Here is a 20,465-nt window from a genome sequence, read left to right as displayed (position 1 = left end):
ATTTGCTTTTTCAAATATTTATTAATATTTATCTTCTTTCTATCCATTTAGTTGAGTATCTTGATTTGAAATTTGTTATTTTGAAATTATAACTTAGAAACTGAGTTGTGTGTTTTGTTTTTGTTTTTTTGCTGTGTGTGTAACGTAGATGGGTTTAATAAAGTTTTTCCAATGGAGAAATTAAGTTCCTTCAGCCATGAAGAAGTCCAAATGATTCTTTGTGGAAATCAGTCGCCATCCTGGGCAGCAGAGGATATTATTAATTATACTGAACCTAAGTTGGGTTATACACGTGATAGGTATGTGTTGGTTATTTTCTAAGATCAACAGATTGTTTATGTCCCAAAATCAAATGGCGGGTTCTCTAAATGACTCAGTGAATTATATGCATAAAATGAGAAAGGAGTTAAGTCTCACCGTTACCAAGATGTATATTCACTGATAAGGCTGAGTTCATACAAAAAGTCATCTTGGCTGATGTTTTTTTTTTTTTTTGGCTGATGTTTTAACATTCCTTTTCTCACTGTGTTTTAACTGTTCATCATTTTTAAAATTGCGTCATTTGTAAACCCTTAGGCTTTATTGCTTTTATATTAACCTTTATTTTCAAATAATTTCAATCTTATAGAAAAGTTGAAGAATAGTTAAGAATTCCTATATATCCTTTACCAGAATCACCAGTACTTAACGTTTTGCTGTATTTCTTTTACATTATCTCTTTACAAACACACACACACACACACACACACTTTCTGAACCATTTGAGGATATGTTGCATATATCTTGTACCTTTACTCTGTAATACATTAGTGTACATTCCTCAGAATATGGCCATACTCCCACGTAGCCATACTAGTTAGCAAATTTGTGATTCCATACTATTAGCTAATCTATAGTCTACATTCCAGCTTTGTTGATGATTCCAGCGATGTCTTTAATAGCACTCACTTCACTCCCATTCTCCCCCGTCAGGAAATTGTATTTAGTTGTGATATGGTTTTAATCAACAGTTCCTCGGATGTTTTTTCTTTCATACCACTGACATTTTTTAAGACTGTAAGTAAGCCCTGTATTTTTTTTTAAAGTTTTCAAAGTGATGTTAATGAGAAAGTATTATTATTTTAAACTTAAATGACATTGTATATGTCGCTTTTTTTTTTAAGTAAAGTTTTTATTGAAGCATAACAGAGAAGTACACAAATTGCACATACATCCTGGAGAATTTTCACAAAATGGACACACCTGTATAATTGGTACCCAGAACAAGAAACAACTCTAGAAGTCTCCGTCCCCATCTTATTCTTTTCTAGTCATTAAATCACTATTCCCATTGATTAATTTTGCTTGCTTTTTCAACTTTAGTAAATGAAATCATGCAGTATGTATTCTCTAAGGTCTGGTTTCTTTTATTTAATATTATAATTATGAATTCATCCATGTTGTAGCATATAGTGATACTTTATTTCACTGTAACAAAAATGTATTATTTCAGATCCCTGTTGCTAGTTTAGCCATATTTGGGTGAATTATGCATGTGCATCTTGAGCTTTTCTGATTTGCTGCCTTTGTTGCATATTTGATTCCTATACTCCATCAGTGTTTCAGTCTGTCTGTATCAGTCTTTGAAGGGTATTTTTCAAGTAGTTTGTATCAGCTCATTTCATACTTACCCAAGAGTCTCTAGACAGTGTTGTTCTTCCAACATGCGGATATTCGTTTTTAGGGTTATTGCTGGCTTATACAGTAATGGTAGTATTTTTCATTTAAATCAGCTATCAAATCAATATAACTTTATTTTTCTTCTTTTAGCCCAGGTTTCCTTAGGTTTGTGAGGGTTTTATGTGGCATGTCTTCAGATGAGAGGAAGGCATTCCTGCAGTTTACCACTGGTTGTTCAACTCTACCCCCAGGTGGACTGGCTAACTTGCATCCTAGGCTCACAGTTGTACGCAAGGTACAAACTCTAGCTACTGGGGAATCTAAATGGAATTAAGATACTTAAGGATTGAAAGAAATACATATTTAAAGTCATGGTCTTCTGTTATTTTCACTTCTGTTTCTGTAGGTTGATGCTACTGATGCAAGCTACCCATCAGTGAATACATGTGTACATTATCTGAAGTTGCCGGAATACTCTTCGGAGGAGATCATGAGAGAGCGCCTGCTAGCTGCTACAATGGAGAAAGGCTTTCATCTCAACTGAGCTTTGAAGTGCAATGGGAGACATCAGAGACTTAAAATTCTAGTGAAGCCTCTTGTGTTTGTGTGCAGAGAAGTATATGATCCTCCATGCTAATGACACTTGCCTTTTTTCCACCATTAAGGCTTTAAGAACACATGGAATAAGTTCGTTAGCTGCTAATGACAAAACAAATCCTTTAACTATCCAGCCAGCAAGTATATAGCACAGAACACTTTGTGTTGCTACAAGGGCTCATGTGACTGGAATTAGGTGGTCCTACTTGACTGTTCCAAAGAGCAGCTTCTCAGATCTTCAGTGTTCATTGGTAAATTTCTAACAGTGTATTTGTGTAAAGTTTGTCATTTCATACTTCATACACTACAGTTGCCATCACTGATGCCTGTTTTGCTGGCTTTTAAGCTACTTGGTCAAAAATCCTGCTTCCTTAAAACATAGAGAGTTAATGAGCATCTCAAGCTTTTTCTTTTCCTTTTTAATGATGCCTGCACTATCAGAGTATATCTAGTGTTCCCTCTTTTGTTTGGCATATAATCATGCACAGCCTTTTTATTTCTTTGAGGTGGGGAGTATATTTTTATTTCCTAAATGCCATACTATAAAGTTCAAATTCTTAAGTGTGTTTGTGCAGTTCAAAAATAAAGATATATTAAGGGGGGGGAGAAAACACTGGTTTAGGTGCAAGGCACACTTAAAGCAAGTTTTACTTTTGGTTGTATTTTCTTTGTATATTATAAACATTTATTTAACTTGTTGCAGTTTGAAGTAAAAAAATTTCCAAAATGTATTCTCAACAATAATCATTAAAATGTTTGCAGCGTACAAAACTGTGTCATGTGACTGTTTCACTGCAGCCATCAGACCTAAGAGCTTAACTGTATACTTTTCATTTTGAATCATTGAGATATATAGTTTTTTGAAATTACTACGTGAAGAAATGTATTTTTCTGTGTAAATACACTTACTGAAACTGGAAAGCTAGGAGAAATATATGTTCACATGCTTGTGATCCAACTCTTGTGTTCTGTCTTTAAAGTATTCTTCAGGTAAAAATAGCCAAGTTATTTGTGTTAATTTCTTAAACACCAAATGTGCTACTTACCATTGTATCTTCAGCGACGTTTAAGTCTAAGATCCAAGAATGATTTTTGAATGTTGTGTTAGTGTGAAAAGAAACCACTGGGATAATGCTATTTCCTGGTTTTGAAAAGGGGCTATATTTCCATTTTCCTGTGACTTATCATATCTATGCATCTAGGTAAAAGAAATGTCACTAGGTCTGATTTAGCCAAATGGCTTTTATAGGCGTGAAAAGCATTTTTTGGAATTGCCCACAATTTACGTGTTTAAAAGGTACGTTCCCTTTCTACATTAGAAGAGATTTCTCCCATTGCAGTCAATCATTTGAGTAGTGTTTCTGTTCTCTGCATGAGAATGTTGTGACTATGTAATCAGAGGCAGCATTTACTTTACCTTATTGTTAGCTTCACAGTTCTCTGCGAGAATAAAAGTTAAAATAAAACATAATAGCAATATTTAAACGTATGACCTATGCTTTAATCCAGAAAACAGTGGTGGTGATTGTCTCAATACATGGATGCATGACTAGAACTTTACACTAGCAGTAGAATTACTATCCAGTTTATGTGTATTATTTAAGTCTCTAAAATGTCTGTCAGTAGCCAGCTTTTACCAAGACTATTCTAGCACAGGGGTCAGCAAACTGTGGCCTGCCATTTGCATTTGTATGGCCCATGAACTAAACATGGTTTTTAAATTTTTAAGTGGTTGAAAAAAATAAAAATAATATCTTAAGTGAAAATTTTATGAAATTCTGATTTGTATCCATAAAGAAATAAAGTTTTATTAGAACACAGCCATGCTGACTTATTTATGTATTATCTATGGCTCTTTTTTGCACTACAGTGGCAGAACTGAGTAGTTACAGCAAAGACCATATGGGCCACGAAGCCTAGAATATTTACTGCCTGGTCCTTTGCAGAAAAGGTTTGCTGAATCCTGGTCTAGCATGTTGCTACAGCAGGTAAAGTCGATGAGTCTTATACAGTGAGTAACTCTGAAATGTCAGGAATCTTCCTGTAGAACTAAAAGTCCAAGAACAAGGTAAAGCTGACCAGTCTGAGACATAAATTTCATGAGTCTGAAAATCACATAAAGCTGGTAGTCACAGTTCAGCAATAAACCTGAAGTGAGATGATGACACAGCCTGTCACACAACAGAGTGTCACATTAGAGTTCACTTCGTGTATAAGTCAAGTACTGTGAGACATCTACTTGGGTCTTCACATACACTAGCCTCTGGAGTATTTTTTCCAGTGGTATCTACCTAGTATTTTTTTTAATCGTTATTCTCTCAAGGTACTAAAATCTGTGCCAAGATGTTATTTGAATGCTATTTTGGTGTGACCCCAAAATTAATTTTATTCACTCCCTAGTTACTTCTGGTGTACCAGTTTCAGCAGTTACCCGAATGTGCTACTGATTAAGTGCCTACCAACTAGGCCAGTGTTTCCCAACTAATTATGTCTCAGAAAGACCTCCAAAGCACTTTGATCTAGACTGGGCTTTCCCCAGACCTTGGCTACTTAATGCATGCCATTCACTGTTCTGGCAGGTCAGAAGCCTTTCCTCTGCCTTCCTGAATGAGTCCAAAACAACTAAGGTTTGCTTTTGGAGTCCATTATTGATTGGTTGCCTGGTAGATGCAAACTTTGAAATATGTAAGTGAAGTTTTAGAAACACATAGAGAATTTAAACAAAATCCCTCTTATATACACACACACACAAGACAGGGAGAGAAATCAAACAGTACTGAATGAATTACTGCCTAGAATGCCCATTTACGTCCTCTTTTGGAGGACAGAGTGTTGTAGGTGAAAGAACTCTTGGAATTCCATAGGATGGCACAATGTCTTCAGGTATCAAGACTATATTTGTGTCCTCCAATGTACTTGCCCTCCTACGCTAACATGAACATGCTTTTACTTAAGACAGCTCTGTATCTCCTGCTGTTACGAAGCAAAAGCATATATACAGAAAGGTTTGGGAGGATCAGAGCATTGCTCTTCTATAGTGACTTAGCAGTTTTCTTTGCTTCAACACATTCCAGGAGAAGGGGTTGAAGGAATAAAAGGGAGGGGAAGACGGAGTCATTTCATGGCAACCTGAACAGAGATATTCTCTTGCATTCTATTTTTAAACTTCGAACTAAATTTCATTTGCAAATAAGTTTACTAATAAGACTAACTCTTTACAATATGGCATATAGGATAGCTATAATGGTTGTCTTAGCGATTCATTATTAGGTAGTAACATTCTCTATAGAGTTAATTACATGATGTCTTTGTAATTGCCAAGTACCCATAAAATGGATATCAGGCTTTTAGAAACTGGCAAAGAATATTTGATTCTGCAATTTTCATTAGGTACACACATTTTGACTTTTTAAAGAAAAAGATAGCATTCAGAAAACAGTATTATTCAAAGTGCTCTGCATGTTCAAGTCAATTTTAAAAGTTTATTGGCCAATAGAGAGGTGCCGCATTTTCTTCCCACCCCATGATGCTGTTCCTGAATTTATCCCTTTGCAAAGGGAGGCAGAGACCAAAAGAGTTTCCCTCAGTACTCCACAAAATCTAAACAAGTGAGAAAAAAATGCTTACGTTCAGAAAATAAAACTTGTCTCCGTTTAGAGAAACATTTTCTTTGTGCATCATGTTTTAAAATAAAGTTTTGTTTTCCGTTTAGGAACTGTGGGAAACACCTATTTTAAATGTTTTTGGAAGGACAGCCCATTTTGCAGTGTTTGGTCTTCCAGAATCTTTTGGGCTAGTGATGCTGAGAGGTATTCCATGGTGTCCTCATTTCCTGTAAGTCGATGTTGTCTGGCAGAGCCTTTCTGTTTTCAACTGTCTGACATCTTATCAAGAATTAGTAAAGGGGCAAGAATTCTTGCCCGATTCGTCTCCACAATGCAGCCATTTAACACCATCTCATCCAAAATGATGTGTACTTTATCCAAATTAAACATTATCTAGGGTCATATTAAGGAAATTAGTTATAAAAATGTTAACATTCAGTAAATAATAACTTATAACTTTGCCTGGAATTTTTCCAGTGTAAGTTAGTCTAAGCATGAAGGTTTTGTTTTTTTTTAAACAGAATTCCTGAAATTAAAATTGGTATTTATATTAGAAATTATTACCTTCATATACACATATATACCTAATTTCACCTTGGCTAGGCTAACTAACTGGACAATAGACATAGAAATGGAACAGCTATACCTTTTAGCCAGAGTGAGACGGAATCTCTACTAAGAGCTGGAGAACAAAGCAAGTAAATTTTGGTAAGAGTGTGACCTGACCTCAAGAACAAGGTCTTCCCAGACAATAATAACAACAGTAATAGCCATGACTTATTGAATCCTCATTATGTTCCAGGCATTGTGTTGAGTATTTTACATGTATTATTTCAGTCTTCTCTACGACTCGGTGATGTACATGCTAACATTATCCTCATTTTACACAGGAACAAACAGGCGCAAAGCCATTGCCTACAGTCACATAGCTAGTAGTTGTCAGAGCTGGAATTTAAACCGAAAGTTTGGGCTTAACTGCTCTGCTTCCAGACTTCCCGGGAGAGGCCTGAGGCTGCTGAGTATACATCCTCCCTCCACCCTCAAACCTCCACCCCAAAACAAATGCCTTTACAATACTGCACCTTGAGCATCTTTTGTGTCAGACAGGCTAAAAGAAAAAAATAACCACGAGGAGAAATGAATGAAGAAAAGGCAATGCTGACTTAATTCCCAAGGAGATAAAAATTCCGATTTTCAAGAGAGTACCTCTTATAAATGGAGCATTCTAAAAATACTCATTTGAGAATTATGGAGCCACTTTAGATTACTGACGTTCTTATTGGAAAGTTAGTACAGGGCATGGGAGAAGAAGAAAACACTGTTAGACTATGATGTCTAGCTAATTAGAGCCAAGTCCTTCCTCCAATAGTCCCTTCATTTGAGTACCTAACTTTTCTTTTGTGAAATTGAACTGGAAGAGAGAACTGACCTGTTCTGGAAGAGAGAAACTCTTGAGAGTGAAGATGATAATGGTTGAACGTTTCTAAATTCTATGCTTTACTAAAGTTTCCATCACTAAAGAGCACAATCCTGGTCTGTTTAGAAAAAAACAGAACAAAACAAAAAACAGCTGACGGATTGTTTCAAATAGACAAACTTCATTCAACAAGTGAGTGATTAAATGCACTATGGGAGTTCATAATTAGTGAATCTTTGTAAAATGAGCCATTACCACCTGATTTTTCTTCCCAATAATTCCAGACGTTCAAGTCTATTGTATTTGTCTAGTAAAGTACATCTATAGAGAATGAGACAATCCTGTGAATGACTTTTCAGTTTCTATTAGGCTCTGTGTTAATACCTCATTAAGCTCTGTGCAAATAGTTCTCCAGCAGAATAAACTTTTTCAGGAGCCCATGGGGACTGTCCTAAAGTGACCCAGAAAAAAAAAAGCTTTACTCTGTTATACCTATTAATAATATCTTCCAATTAGATGGATGATTGCTTTGTCCATGGCCAAATTGGGACTGGAATATTAGGCGCTTGACTTAATCCTCTTCACTAGACCCAGAAGCCAGAACAAGGTAGGAATGACAGCCAGGTATAAAGGAAGGCAGAGCTGGGAAGCACAGGTGACTGCATGAAAAAAATGCCCTGTAGGATCCCCCTGTTGTATTCACTAAAGGCAATGAAAGCCTAGTGCCCTTTTTTTTTTTTTTTTTTTTTGGTGTCAAGGTTTTTTGTTTTGTTTTAAGTATAGTTGATTTACAGTGTTGTGGGCATTACAGCAAAGTGATTCAGTTATACACATATATATACATTCTGTTTTAAAATATTCTTTTCCGACGGGCGCGAGCCGCGGCTGAGGGCGCGAGCCCCCGAGACGGGCGCGAGCCGCGGCTGAAAGCGCAAACCCCAGAGACGGGCGCGAGCCGCGGCTAAAACCGCGGACCCCAGAGACGGGCGGGAGACGCTAAGGCTGCTGCTGCCGCCACCAAGGGGCCTGTGTGCGAGCACAGGTCACTCTCCACACCCCTCTTCCGCGGAGCCTGTGCAGCCCGCCACTGCCAGGTTCCCGGGATCCAGGGACAACTTCCCCGGGAGTACGCACGGCGGGTCTCAGGCTGGTGCAACGTCACGCCGGCCTCTGCCGCAACGTCACGCTGCCTCTGCCGCCCGCAGGCCGGCCCCGCACGCAGTGCCCCTCCTTCCCCCATCCCCCAACCCCCGGCCTGAGTGAGCCGGAGGCCCCGAATCAGCGGCTCCTTTAACCCCGTCCTGTCTGAGCGAAAAAACAGACGCCCTCCAGCGACCTACACGCAGAGGCAGGGCCAAATCCAAAGCTGAGCTCCTGAGAGCTGTGAAAACAAAGAAGAGAAAGGGAAATCTCTCCCAGCAGCCACAGAAGCAGCGGATTAAAGCTCCACAATCAACTTGATATACCCTGCATCTGTGGAATACCTGAATAGACAAGGAATGATCCCAAATTGAAGAGGGGGAATTTAGGATCGAGATCTATGATTTTTTTCCCTTTTCCTCTTTTTGTGAAGGTGTACGTGTATGCTCCTGTGTGACATCTAGTCTGTATACTCTAGCTTCCACCATTTGTCCTAGGGCTATATCCGTCCATGACTTTTTTTAAAAAATTCTTTTTCTTAATAATTAAGTTTAATTGTAATAACTTTATTATACTTTACCTTCGTTCTTTCTTTCTTTCCTTCCTTCCCTCCCTCCTTTAGACAACGAATCACCCCAAATTGAGGAGGTGGTCTCAGGGAGCAGGATTTATGATTTTTCCCCCTTTACCTCTTTTTGTGAAGGTGTATGTGTATGCTTCTGTGAAAGATTTTCTCTGTATAGCTTTGCTTCCAACATTTGTCCTAAGGTTCTATCCGTCCCTTTTTTTTTCTAAATATTTTTTAATTCAATAACTATATTATACTTTATTTTATTTTTACTGTATCATCTTTCTTTCTGTCTTTTTTTCCTTCTTTCCCTCCTTCCTTCCTTCCTCCCTCCCTCCCCCCCCTCCCTCCTTTCTTTCCTTCTTTGCTTCTTTCTTCCTTCCTTCCTGTCCTCCTTTCCTTCTTTCTTTCCTCATACTTCTACTAATTCTCTCTACTTTTTCTCCCTTTTATTCTGAGCCGTGTGGATGAAAGGCTCTTGGTGCTCCAGCCAGGAGTCAGGGCTCTGCCTCTGAGGTAGGAGAGCCAACTTCAGGACACTGGTCAACAAGAGACCTCCCAGCTCCACATAATATTAAACAGCGGAAATCTCCCAGAGACCTCCATCTTAACACCAGCACCCAGCTTCACTCAACGACCAGCAAGCCACAGTGCTGGACAACCTATGCCAAACAACTAGCAAAACAGGAACACAACCCCACCCATTAGCAGAGAGGCTGCCTAAAATCATAATAAGGCCACAGACACCCCAAAACACACCACCAGACGTGAACCTGCCCACTAGAGAGACAAGATCCAGCCTCATCCAGCACAACACAGGCACTAGTCCCCTCCACCAGGAAGCCTACACAACCCACTGAAACAACCTTAGCCACTGGAGACAGACATCAAAAACAACGGGAACTACGAACCTGCAGCCTGCAAAAAGGAGACCCCAAACACAGTAAGATAAGCAAAATGAGAAGACAGAAAAACACACAGCAGATGAAGGAGCAAGATAAAAACCCACCAGACCTAACAAATGAAGAGGAAATAGGCAATCTACCTGAAAAAGAATTCAGAATAATGATAGTAAGGATGATCCGAAATCTTGGAAGTAGAATGGACAAAATGCAAGAAACAGTTAACAAGGACCTACAAGAACTAAAGATGAAACAAGCAACGATGAACAATGCAATAAATGAAATTAAAATCACTCTAGATAGGATCAATAGCAGAATAACTGAGGCAGAAGAACGGATAAGTGACCTGGAAGATAAAGTAGTGGAAATAACTACTGCAGAGCAGAATAAAGAAAAAAGAATGAAAAGAACTGAGGACAGTCTCAGAGACCTCTGGGACAACATGAAACGCACCAACATTCGAATTATAGGGGTTCCAGAAGAAGAAGAAAGAAAGAAAGGGACTGAGAAAATATTTGAAGAGATTATAGTTGAAAACTTCCCTAATATGGGAAAGGAAATAGTTAATCAAGTCCAGGAAGCACAGAGGGTCCCATACAGGATAAATACAAGGAGAAACACGCCAAGACACATATTAATCAAACTGTCAAAAATTAAATACAAAGAAAGCATATTAAAAGCAGCAAGGGAAAAACAACAAATAACACACAAGGGAATCCCCATAAGGTTAACAGCTGATCTCTCAGCAGAAACCCTACAAGCCAGAAGGGAGTGGCAGGACATACTGAAAGTGATGAAGGAGAATAGCCTGAAACCAAGACTACTCTACCCAGCAAGGATCTCATTCACATTTGATGGAGAAATTAAAACCTTTACAGACAAGCAAAAGCTGAGAGAGTTCAGCACCACCAAACCAGCTTTACAACAAATGCTAAAGGAACTTCTCTAGACACGAAACACAAGAGAAGGAAATGACCTATAGTAGCGAACCCAAAACAGTATATAAAATGGAAATAGGAACATACATATCAATAATTACCTTAAATGTAAATGGACTAAATGCTCCCACCAAAAGACACAGATTGGCTGAATGGATACAAAAACAAGACCCTTATATATGCTGTCTACAAGAGACCCACTTCAGAACTAGAGACACATACAGACTGAAAGTAAGGGGATGGAAAAAGATATTCCATGCAAATGGAAACCAAAAGAAAGCTGGAGTAGCAATTCTCATATCAGACAAAATAGACTTTAAAATAAGGACTATTAAAAGGGACAAAGAAGGACACTACATAATGATCAAGGGATCGATCCAAGAAGAAGATATAACAATTGTAAATATTTATGCACCCAACATAGGAGCACCTCAATACATAAGGCAAATACTAACAACCATAAAAGGGGAGATCAACAGTAACACATTCATAGTAGGGGACTTTAACACCCCACTTTCACCCATGGACAGATCATCCAAAATGAAAATAAATAAGGAAACACAAGCTTTAAATGATACATTAAACAAGATGGACTTAATTGATATTTATAGGACACTCCATCCAAAAACAACAGAATACACATTTTTCTCAAGTGCTCATGGAACATTCTCCAGGATAGATCATATCTTGGGTCACAAATCAAGCCTTGGTAAATTTAAGAAAACTGAAATTGTATCAAGTATCTTTTCCGACCACAACGCCATGAGACTAGATATCAATTACAGGAAAAGATCTGTAAAAAATACAAACACATGGAGGCTAAACAATACACTACTTAATAATGAAGTGATCACTGAAGAAATCAAAGAGGAAATAAAAAAATACCTAGAAACAAATGACAATGGAGACACAACGACCCAAAACCTATGGGATGCAGCAAAAGCAGTTCTAAGGGGGAAGTTTATAGCAATACAAGCCCACCTTAAGAAGCAGGAAACATCTCGAATAAACAACCTAACCTTGCACCTCAAGCAATTAGAGAAAGAAGAACAAAAAAACCCCAAAGCTAGCAGAAGGAAAGAAATCATAAAAATCAGATCAGAAATAAATGAAAAAGAAATGAAGGAAACAATAGCAAAGATCAATAAAACTAAAAGCTGGTTCTTTGAGAAGATAAACAAAATAGATAAACCACTAGCCAGACTCATCAAGAAAAAAAGGGAGAAGACTCAAATCAATAGAATTAGAAATGAAAAAGGAGAAGTAACAACTGACACTGCAGAAATAAAAAAAATCATGAGAGATTACTACAAGCAACTCTATGCCAATAAAATGGACAATCTGGAAGAAATGGACAAATTCTTAGAAATGCACAACCTGCCAAGACTGAATCAGGAAGAAATAGAAAATATGAACAGACCAATCACAAGCACTGAAATTGAAACTGTGATTAAAAACCTTCCAACAAACAAAAGCCCAGGACCAGATGGCTTCACAGGTGAATTCTATCAAACGTTTAGAGAAGAGCTAACACCTATCCTTCTCAAACTCTTCCAAAATATAGCAGAGGGAGGAACACTCCCAAATTCCTTCTACGAAGCCACCATCACCTTGATACCAAAACCAGACAAGGATGTCACAAAGAAAGAAAACTACAGGCCAATATCACTGATGAACATAGATGCAAAAATCCTCAACAAAATACTAGCAAACAGAATCCAACAGCACATTAAAAGGATCATACACCATGATCAAGTGGGGTTTATTCCAGGAATGCAAGGATTCTTCAATATACGCAAATCTATCAATGTGATAAACTATATTAACAAATTGAAGGAGAAAAACCATATGATCATCTCAATAGATGCAGAGAAAGCTTTCGACAAAATTCAACACCCATTTATGATAAAAACCCTCCAGAAAGTAGGCATAGAGGGAACTTTCCTAAACATAATAAAAGCCATATATGACAAGCCCACAGCAAACATCATCCTCAATGGTGAAAAACTGAAAGCATTTCCACTAAGATCAGGAACAAGACAAGGTTGCCCACTCTCACCACTCTTATTCAACATAGTTTTGGAAGTTTTTGCCACAGCAATCAGAGAAGAAAAGGAAATAAAAGGAATCCAAATCGGAAAAGAAGAAGTAAAGCTGTCACTGTTTGCAGATGACATGATACTATACATAGAGAATCCTAAAGATGCTACCAGAAAACTACTAGAGCTAATCAATGAATTTGGTAAAGTAGCAGGATACAAAATTAATGCACAGAAATCTATGGCATTCCTATATACTAATGATGAAAAATCTGAAAGTGAAGTCAAGAAAACACTCCCATTTACCATTGCAACAAAAAGAATAAAATATCTAGGAATAAACCTACCTAAGGATACGAAAGACCTGTATGCAGAAAATTATAAGACACTGATGAAAGAAATTAAAGATGATATAAATAGATGGAGAGATATACCATGTTCTTGGATGGGAAGAATCAACATTGTGAAAATGACTCTACTACCCAAAGCAATCTACAGATTCAATGCAATCCCTATCAAACTACCACTGGCATTTTTCACAGAACTAGAACAAAAAATTTCGCAATTTGTATGGAAACACAAAAGACCCCGAATAGCCAAAGCAATCTTTAGAACGAAAAAAGGAGCTGGAGGAATAAGGCTCCCTGACTTCAGACTATATTACAAAGCAACAGTAATCAAGACAGTATGGTACTGGCACAAAAACAGAAAGATAGATCAGTGGAACAGGATAGAAAGCCCAGAGATAAACCCACGCACATATGGACACCTTATCTTTGATAAAGGAGGCCGGAATGTACAGTGGAGAAAGGACAGCCTCTTCAATAAATGGTGCTGGGAAAACTGGACAGGTACATGTAAAAGTATGAGATTAGATCACTCCCTAACACCATACACAAAAATAAGCTCAAAATGGATTAAAGACCTAAATGTAAAGCCAGAAACTATCAAACTCTTAGAAGAAAACATAGGAAGAACACTCTATGACATAAATCACAGCAAGATCCTTTCTGACCCACCTCCTAGAGTAATGGAAATAAAAACAAAAATAAACAAATGGGACCTAATGAAACTTCAAAGCTTTTGCACAGCAAAGGAGACCATAACCAAGACCAAAAGACAACCCTCAGAATGGGAGAAAACATTTGCAAATGAAGCAACTGACAAAGGATTAATCTCCAAAATTTACAAGCAGCTCATGCAGCTCAATAACAAAAAAACAAACAACCCCATCCAAAAATGGGCAGAAGACCTAAATAGACATTTCTCCAAAGAAGATATACAGAATGCCAACAAACACATGAAAGAATGCTCAACATCATTAATCATTAGAGAAATGCAAATCAAAACTACAATGAGATATCATCTCACACCAGTCAGAATGGCCATCATCAAAAAATCAAGAAACAATAAATGCTGGAGAGGGTGTGGAGAAAAGGGGACACTCTTGCACTGCTGGTGGGAATGTGAATTGGTTCAGCCACTGTGGAGAACAGTATGGAGGTTCCTTAAAAAACTACAAATAGAATTACCATATGACCCAGCAATCCCACTACTTGGCATATACCCTGAGAAAACCAAAATTCAAAGAGAGTCATGTACCAAAATGTTCATTGCAGCTCTATTTACAATAGCCAGGACATGGAAACAACCTAAGCGCCCATCATCGGATGAATGGATAAAGAAGATGTGGCACATATACACAATGGAATATTACTCAGCCTTAAAAAGAAATGAAATTGAGCTATTTGTAATGAGATGGATAGACCTAGAATCTGTCATACAGAGTGAAGTAAGTCAGAAAGAAAAAGACAAATACCGTATGCTAACACATATATATGGAATTTAAGGGAAAAAAATGTCATGAAGAACCTAGGGGTAAGATAGGAATAAAGACGCAGACCTACTGGAGAACGGACTTAAGGATATGGGGAGGGGGAAGGGTGAGTTTTGACAGGGCGAGAGAGAGTCATGGACATATACACACTAACAAACGTAGTAAGGTAGATAGCTGGGGGGAAGCAGCCGCAAGGCACAGGGATATTAGCTCGGTGCTTTGTGACAGCCTGGAAGGGTGGGATGGGGAGAGTGGGAGGGAGGGAGACGCAAGAGGGAAGACATATGGGAACATATGTATATGTATAGCTGATTCACTTTGTTGTAAAGCAGAAACTAACACACCATTGTAAAGCAATTATACCCCAATAAAGATGTTTAAAAAAAAAAAAATAAATAAATAAATAAATAAATAAAAGGGAAAACAAAAAAAAAAAAAAAAAAAAAATAAAATATTCTTTTCCATTATGGTTTATCATAGGATATTGAATATAGTTCTCTGTGCTATACAATAGGACCTTGTTGTTTAAAGCCTAGTGCCTTTGAAAATGTCAACCCATCCAGGGTGATTCTGAGGTAGAAGGAGATCTCATTTTAATCTATTCTATTTGAATCGATGCAGGGATCAGGCTGCTCTGAAGACTGCTCCATCTTTGGCAAGAATATGGTCAGCAATTCAGATGTCCCCTTGAACAACTAGCTCAATGTTTTGCAATTCAGATTAGAATTTACTGCTGAATCATATCAACCACTGACATCCTCACAATGCAAGGACAAGGTCCTTCAGCAAGCCTGAATTTCCCAACATCCTGGAAACATGAATTGCTCAGTGAGGGCATTTGGTACTGTGGGCATGTGACTGCCTGTCTATCTGAGTATCTGGCTGAAACCTCTAATAATCATGCAACTTTCTGGCACTGTAAAGGGAAACCACAGACCAAATCCAATGTGAGGCAAAAGCCTGAAAACTGATTTCCCCTTGGAATCATGTGGCTCCTTGAAAATAAGAATCCAGCTGTTGTTCACATCTTGATTTGGTTAACGAGTTACTTGTGCTCACTGGAAAAGCCAAGAGTAATGGCATTTGGGCTACAAGCCAGGTGAGCGGGGACCAAAAAATGCCCTATATGCCAAGTCCCGTGGCAGTAAGCAGAGGCAAACACACTTTAGCCCTGACATTTGGAATAGGAGGAAGCAAGAAAGGCACAAGCTGTTGGTCTATTAAGGTGATGAGCTGAGAATGACTAGTTTAAGAGGGTCCAACCTTAGGTTTTACTGAATTCAACTGACTTAAAGATCCTTGAGGAAACTTGTTTACCTTCATGGGCACCCTAAGGTTGGAGCTGATATGAACTAGAAAGAGCCTCTTAAAGAACAGATTCATAAAGCCCCACTTTCTCCCAACCCGGAAACCTAGAGCCTTTCTGAATTTCTATGTAATGTGGATTGGAGCTGAACAGAGTAGGACCTCAGTAATATTAGTGCCACTTGAAATCAATTTTTTACTTAGAGTGATTGAAATGTTTCTGGTTCATACATTGGAATTTTGATCTCTGGATCATAAAGCACTTTTTCATCATGGTATTTTAACACCACTGTGGTGGTCTAGTTCTCCTTTAATAAGAGAAAACTGAGCAACATACATTCTAATGGGACCTCAAAAGCAATTCCAAGGAAGAGCCCAGCCTAGAAACTAAACTTTCTAATTCTAGATTTTGGCCTCAGATCCCTTGTCTTCTTATTTGACTTCTTTTCTTTTGTTTTTTTTTTAAGATCCTAGCTCGGACTTCCCTGGTGGTGCAGTAATTAAGAATCCACCTGCCAATGCAGGGGACACAGGACAGGTTTGATCCCTGGCCGGGGAAGATCCCACATGCCATAAGCATCTAAGCCCGTGCGCCACAACTACTGAGCCTGTACTCTAGAGCCCGAGAGCCACAACTACTGAAGCCTACGTGCCTAGAACCTGTGCTCTGCAACGAAGAGTAGCCCCTGCTCACCCCAACTAGAGAAAGCTCGCACACAGCAATGAAGACCCAACGTAGCGAGAGAGAGAGAGACAGAGAGAAAGAAAGAAAAAAAAGTTCTTTAAGTACGGTGGGGAAAAAACGTGTTCTCTTTTTTTTATACTTTAACTCAATTGCCCACGGAATTAGATAAGTTGCAAAGGGCCAATGTGTTCACATTTCCCACTGAAAATCACATGCTACTGTATGGAAGATTATCATGAAGATTCTGCATAGTTCTGGATATACTCTCCTGGTAATAGTCTTGTGTTCACTTTTAGGCTTAGTATGGCCTTTAGTTAATTAGGTCACTGAAAAGGAGTGGGTTTTTTTTGTTGTTTTTATTAATAGTAATCTTTTATTTATTCATTTATTTTTATATTTATTTTTGGCTGTGTTGGGTCTTCGTTTCTGTGTGAGGGCTTTCTCCAGTTGCGGCGAGCGGGGGCCACTCTTCATCGCGGTGCATGGGCCTCTTCACTATGGCGGCCTCTCTTGTTGCGGAGCACAGGCTCCAGACGCGCAGGCTCAGCAGTTGTGGCTCACGGGCCTAGTTGCTCCACGGCATGTGGGATCTTCCCAGACCAGGGCTCGAACCCGTGTCCCCTGCATTGGCAGGCAGATTCTCAACCACTGCGCCACCAGGGAAGCCCCAAGGAGTGTTTTTTTATTGTTGTTGTTAAGTAGGTTTTCCTGAAAGATCCATTCATATTCTGAGAGCAACAAAGACATCCCAGTGTAATTTTTTTTAAGTTTATATAGGTTTATGTAAAATTACACAAATACCAGTCAGCACTGGGGTCAATGAGCCTGTCATTCTCTTGTTTTTTTTCCCCAGATTCTCTGTTGCTTCTCATAGCTTGCTGCCACTATTCCTGAGTAAAACAGAACCCAGAAGCCTAGAACAGAAGGAGTGGGGGTAAGGCAGAGGGACCTGGAGGGAGGGATAGGAGGAATAGCAGGGGATGAATATGGCACCTAAAGGACTCAGAAACACACTTGAAGGATATAGAGAGATGGCTAAGGCTAGGGAGGGCCAAAATGGCCTGGAAGGCAGAACTGTTTCATCTGGAACTTTCACATCCCTTTCCCAGGTGAATGGCTGACTCTCTTGGAGACTTCATAATTCTGAGACTCATCACTCATGACTTGACTAGAACTCTCATGCTGGTGAGGGCTGTGGTCCCCTTACCCCTCCTTGCCTGCCCTTCCCAAAGACTGGACCAGCTGCACACATTCCCTTGGGCCCAGGGGCCTGCTCTCTTCTCTTGCAGCCCTGCTTCAATGGACATATTTTCAAAAGGAAAAGATGTTTAGAAATCTCTGACGTGAACGTCACTTTTGGAAAGCATGCTCTTATCAAGACATTCAGGTATTCGCTTCAAAATTTTGCAATATTTATGACTCCTCCAACCGAAGACCAGGGTTTCTCTAAAACTTCTTCCCTAATTCAGGAAACACCAAGACAGCATGGTGCCAGGCACTTTATAAATGTTTTCTTAGAGACTAATTTGCTACAATCTACTCCAGATGATTATGAATTTTCAAAAAGTATGTCAAATTTAATCTTAAATCACATTTGTCGCCCTAGAATCAAAGGCTCTGGAAACCAGTACCAGCTCTGTGCCAAAGTAGCTCTGTAGTTTGGAACAATCAATCCATAGAGCTACTCTGGGACAGAACTGGTATCGGTCTCTGAGCCTCAGCCTCTTTGTCTAAAAAGTGAGATTTTAACTTGATGATTGTGTAGTTTTCTTCCAACTCCAAAGCAGTCAAACCCTATGACTCCAAAAGTAACCTTCGGGGAGAGGAAAGCTAGTTTACTCCTTTCTGATATGATCAAGCTACTCCTGATGTAGTCACATGCTCCACCATACCTCAAAAGAAATCCTTTTGTAATAACAATTAATTATTTTAACTTTCTGAGAGAGCATCGAGAAAATTTCAGTTCCTCTAGAAGCTGCCACTTCAGTGTTGGATGGTTTCCCTAGAGAATATCTTTGGTCCTCTTGTCAGTATTTCCATAGCCCCTAGTTGAACAGTTACTTTTGTGATTTCTCACTAAGTCAGGCTGAAATTATCTCCTATTTGGAGAAGCCCTGTTCTAGTTTCTGGACCTCTCAAGGTGTTTGGGATTTTAGGAAAGTAATGAAGGAACGACAAATAGACGTCCCCCTACTGGGCCTGGGGCCTGATGAGGGCCTGGCTGCAAATCTTAGCGGTGCTCTTACTGCTGGCTGGGTGCTTTTAGTCTTCCAGGGCACACCCTGGTAGATAACTAGCTGAGTCATAGAGAGTGCAAGAGGATGGAGGCCCTTCCTACTCGCCCACCCTCAACTTCAGTAAAGAGAGCATGTTTCACATTACGCATATGAGCTTTTAGGCTCTAGAATTAATTGCTCAAGCTTTTGGACTTTAAGGACTTACAAAGTAAAAACATGAGTGTTCTAAAGATTTTTTTTTAAGATATTTTTGAATGAAGAAAACATTCTGGATTCTAGAGCTATCCTATATTTGTCAGGGAGGGGGCACAAGAATATAAATAGAAACCCCAGCTTGTTCCTGGCTTTTCCTCCCAGGCATGCATGTGGAATACCCCCCTTACCATCCCAGCCTCTCTATTATTCCTGCCTCCAGTCCTGGGGTGGTAAAGAGACCTGCATAGGCCCTGGCAGCAGGCACTGGGATGACCAGGTACCCGCTAAATTCTGGGGACCCAGGTGCTGGAGGGTGGTCAAGGAGTGGATGGGGGGCCCTGCCGGCTCTGGGTAAGCATCCTTACCCCATGGAGAGGGGTGCTGCTGAAGGAGAGCTAGAGTAGGGTCCTCTAAAGCACAGGGCCCAGGAAGGGGACCCTGGTTGTCTGGGTCTGAAGACAGTACTGCTGCATTCCATTCTAGCCAAAATTAACCAAGTCTTTAAGCCTTTTTAAGGCCACCAAATACCAAAAGGGGTGTCAAGGGTTTTGGTGCCTTCACATACATTAGCTGTGCACTGAACTGGGGAGGAATTGGACTTCTACACAGCGCTGTTCATGGGTGCCATCCTCTGACTATTTAGCAGAAGGGGATTCGATTGCTCCTTTGAATTGTCTGGAGAATTCGGCAAACCTGGGGCTCTGGAGCTGAGCACATGTTGAGAAGCTCATCCATTCGTTCCTAAAAACTATCTTAATTCGTGGAATTTGAAGTCTTAAGTCTACCAAAGTATGAGGAAGGGCAAACTTTCCCGACAGAAGTCCTCAGGCAACATTTCAGCCCTGCGGGTGAAGTGGAATGTAAAGAGGGTGCCAGGGCTGCTTCAGCGCACGTGAATGGTTTAGGTCCTGATGTGCTTAGTCCCCGGGGTACAGGCCGCCCCACTTGAGACTGCTCTGCAACAGAGAGTTTCCACTTAGTAGAGGGTTTTCAACAAACCAGAATTTCTGTCCTGATTTCCTGAGCTTATGTCATTTCTTTTTAATAACCCATCTGCCTTGCTCTGTGACGTTAGTCTTCTTAGAAGTAGAACAAGCCCATACTAGGGAAAAATGTAAACAATGCATTGAATTTCCCAATGTCTAACCCTACAGGCTCTGGAAAACTGCTCCCTTCTTAAAAGGCTTCAGGGTGGTAAAGTCTCTTGAGAAAGACTGCGAGTAAAGGGCTTCTTGGGAGTTCCATAAGGTTTGGACTCCCACCTTCCTGTTGCTGCAACAAGACTGAGCCTTAAATCGTGTCTGTTCCAAGCAGACGGATGTGGAAGGCTTCCTTAATCTG

The 20,465-nt window shown here is 39.6% G+C and overlaps 2 protein-coding genes across 10 annotated transcripts in view; one reads left to right on the top strand and one right to left on the bottom strand.

Annotated features, from left to right (window-relative positions):
- Window positions 1-5,550, top strand: part of HECTD1 (HECT domain E3 ubiquitin protein ligase 1) — a 93,509-nt gene extending 87,959 nt beyond the window's left edge. For 3 of the 4 annotated variants that reach the window (XM_032624373.1, XM_032624372.1, XM_032624371.1), the window contains exons 41-43: window positions 149-299; window positions 1,810-1,954; window positions 2,066-3,737. In XM_032624373.1, coding sequence (XP_032480264.1) covers window positions 149-299; window positions 1,810-1,954; window positions 2,066-2,203 — 434 coding nt within the window. In that variant the 3' untranslated portion in view covers window positions 2,204-3,737. Of the gene's footprint in view, window positions 1-148; window positions 300-1,809; window positions 1,955-2,065 lie in introns of all 4 variants that reach the window. The other variant, XM_032624369.1, reaches the window with a different exon arrangement.
- AP4S1 (adaptor related protein complex 4 subunit sigma 1) overlaps window positions 1-20,465 on the bottom strand; it is an 89,196-nt gene that overhangs the window by 20,045 nt on the left and 48,686 nt on the right. For 3 of the 6 annotated variants that reach the window (XM_032624395.1, XM_032624396.1, XM_032624394.1), the window contains one exon: window positions 5,663-6,254. The exons of 1 other annotated variant lie outside the window; for it this stretch is intronic. In XM_032624395.1, coding sequence (XP_032480286.1) covers window positions 6,126-6,254 — 129 coding nt within the window. In that variant the 3' untranslated portion in view covers window positions 5,663-6,125. Of the gene's footprint in view, window positions 1-5,662; window positions 6,255-17,297; window positions 17,421-20,465 lie in introns of those variants that run through there. 2 more of the 6 variants (XM_032624397.1, XM_032624399.1) reach the window with 2 other exon arrangements.

Source organism: Phocoena sinus, chromosome 2 (genome assembly GCF_008692025.1).
Source record: "Phocoena sinus isolate mPhoSin1 chromosome 2, mPhoSin1.pri, whole genome shotgun sequence".
Lineage (NCBI taxonomy): Eukaryota > Metazoa > Chordata > Mammalia > Artiodactyla > Phocoenidae > Phocoena > Phocoena sinus.
The sequence above is the reverse complement of the archived record's forward strand: the minus strand, read 5'-3'. Positions and strand labels throughout refer to the sequence as shown.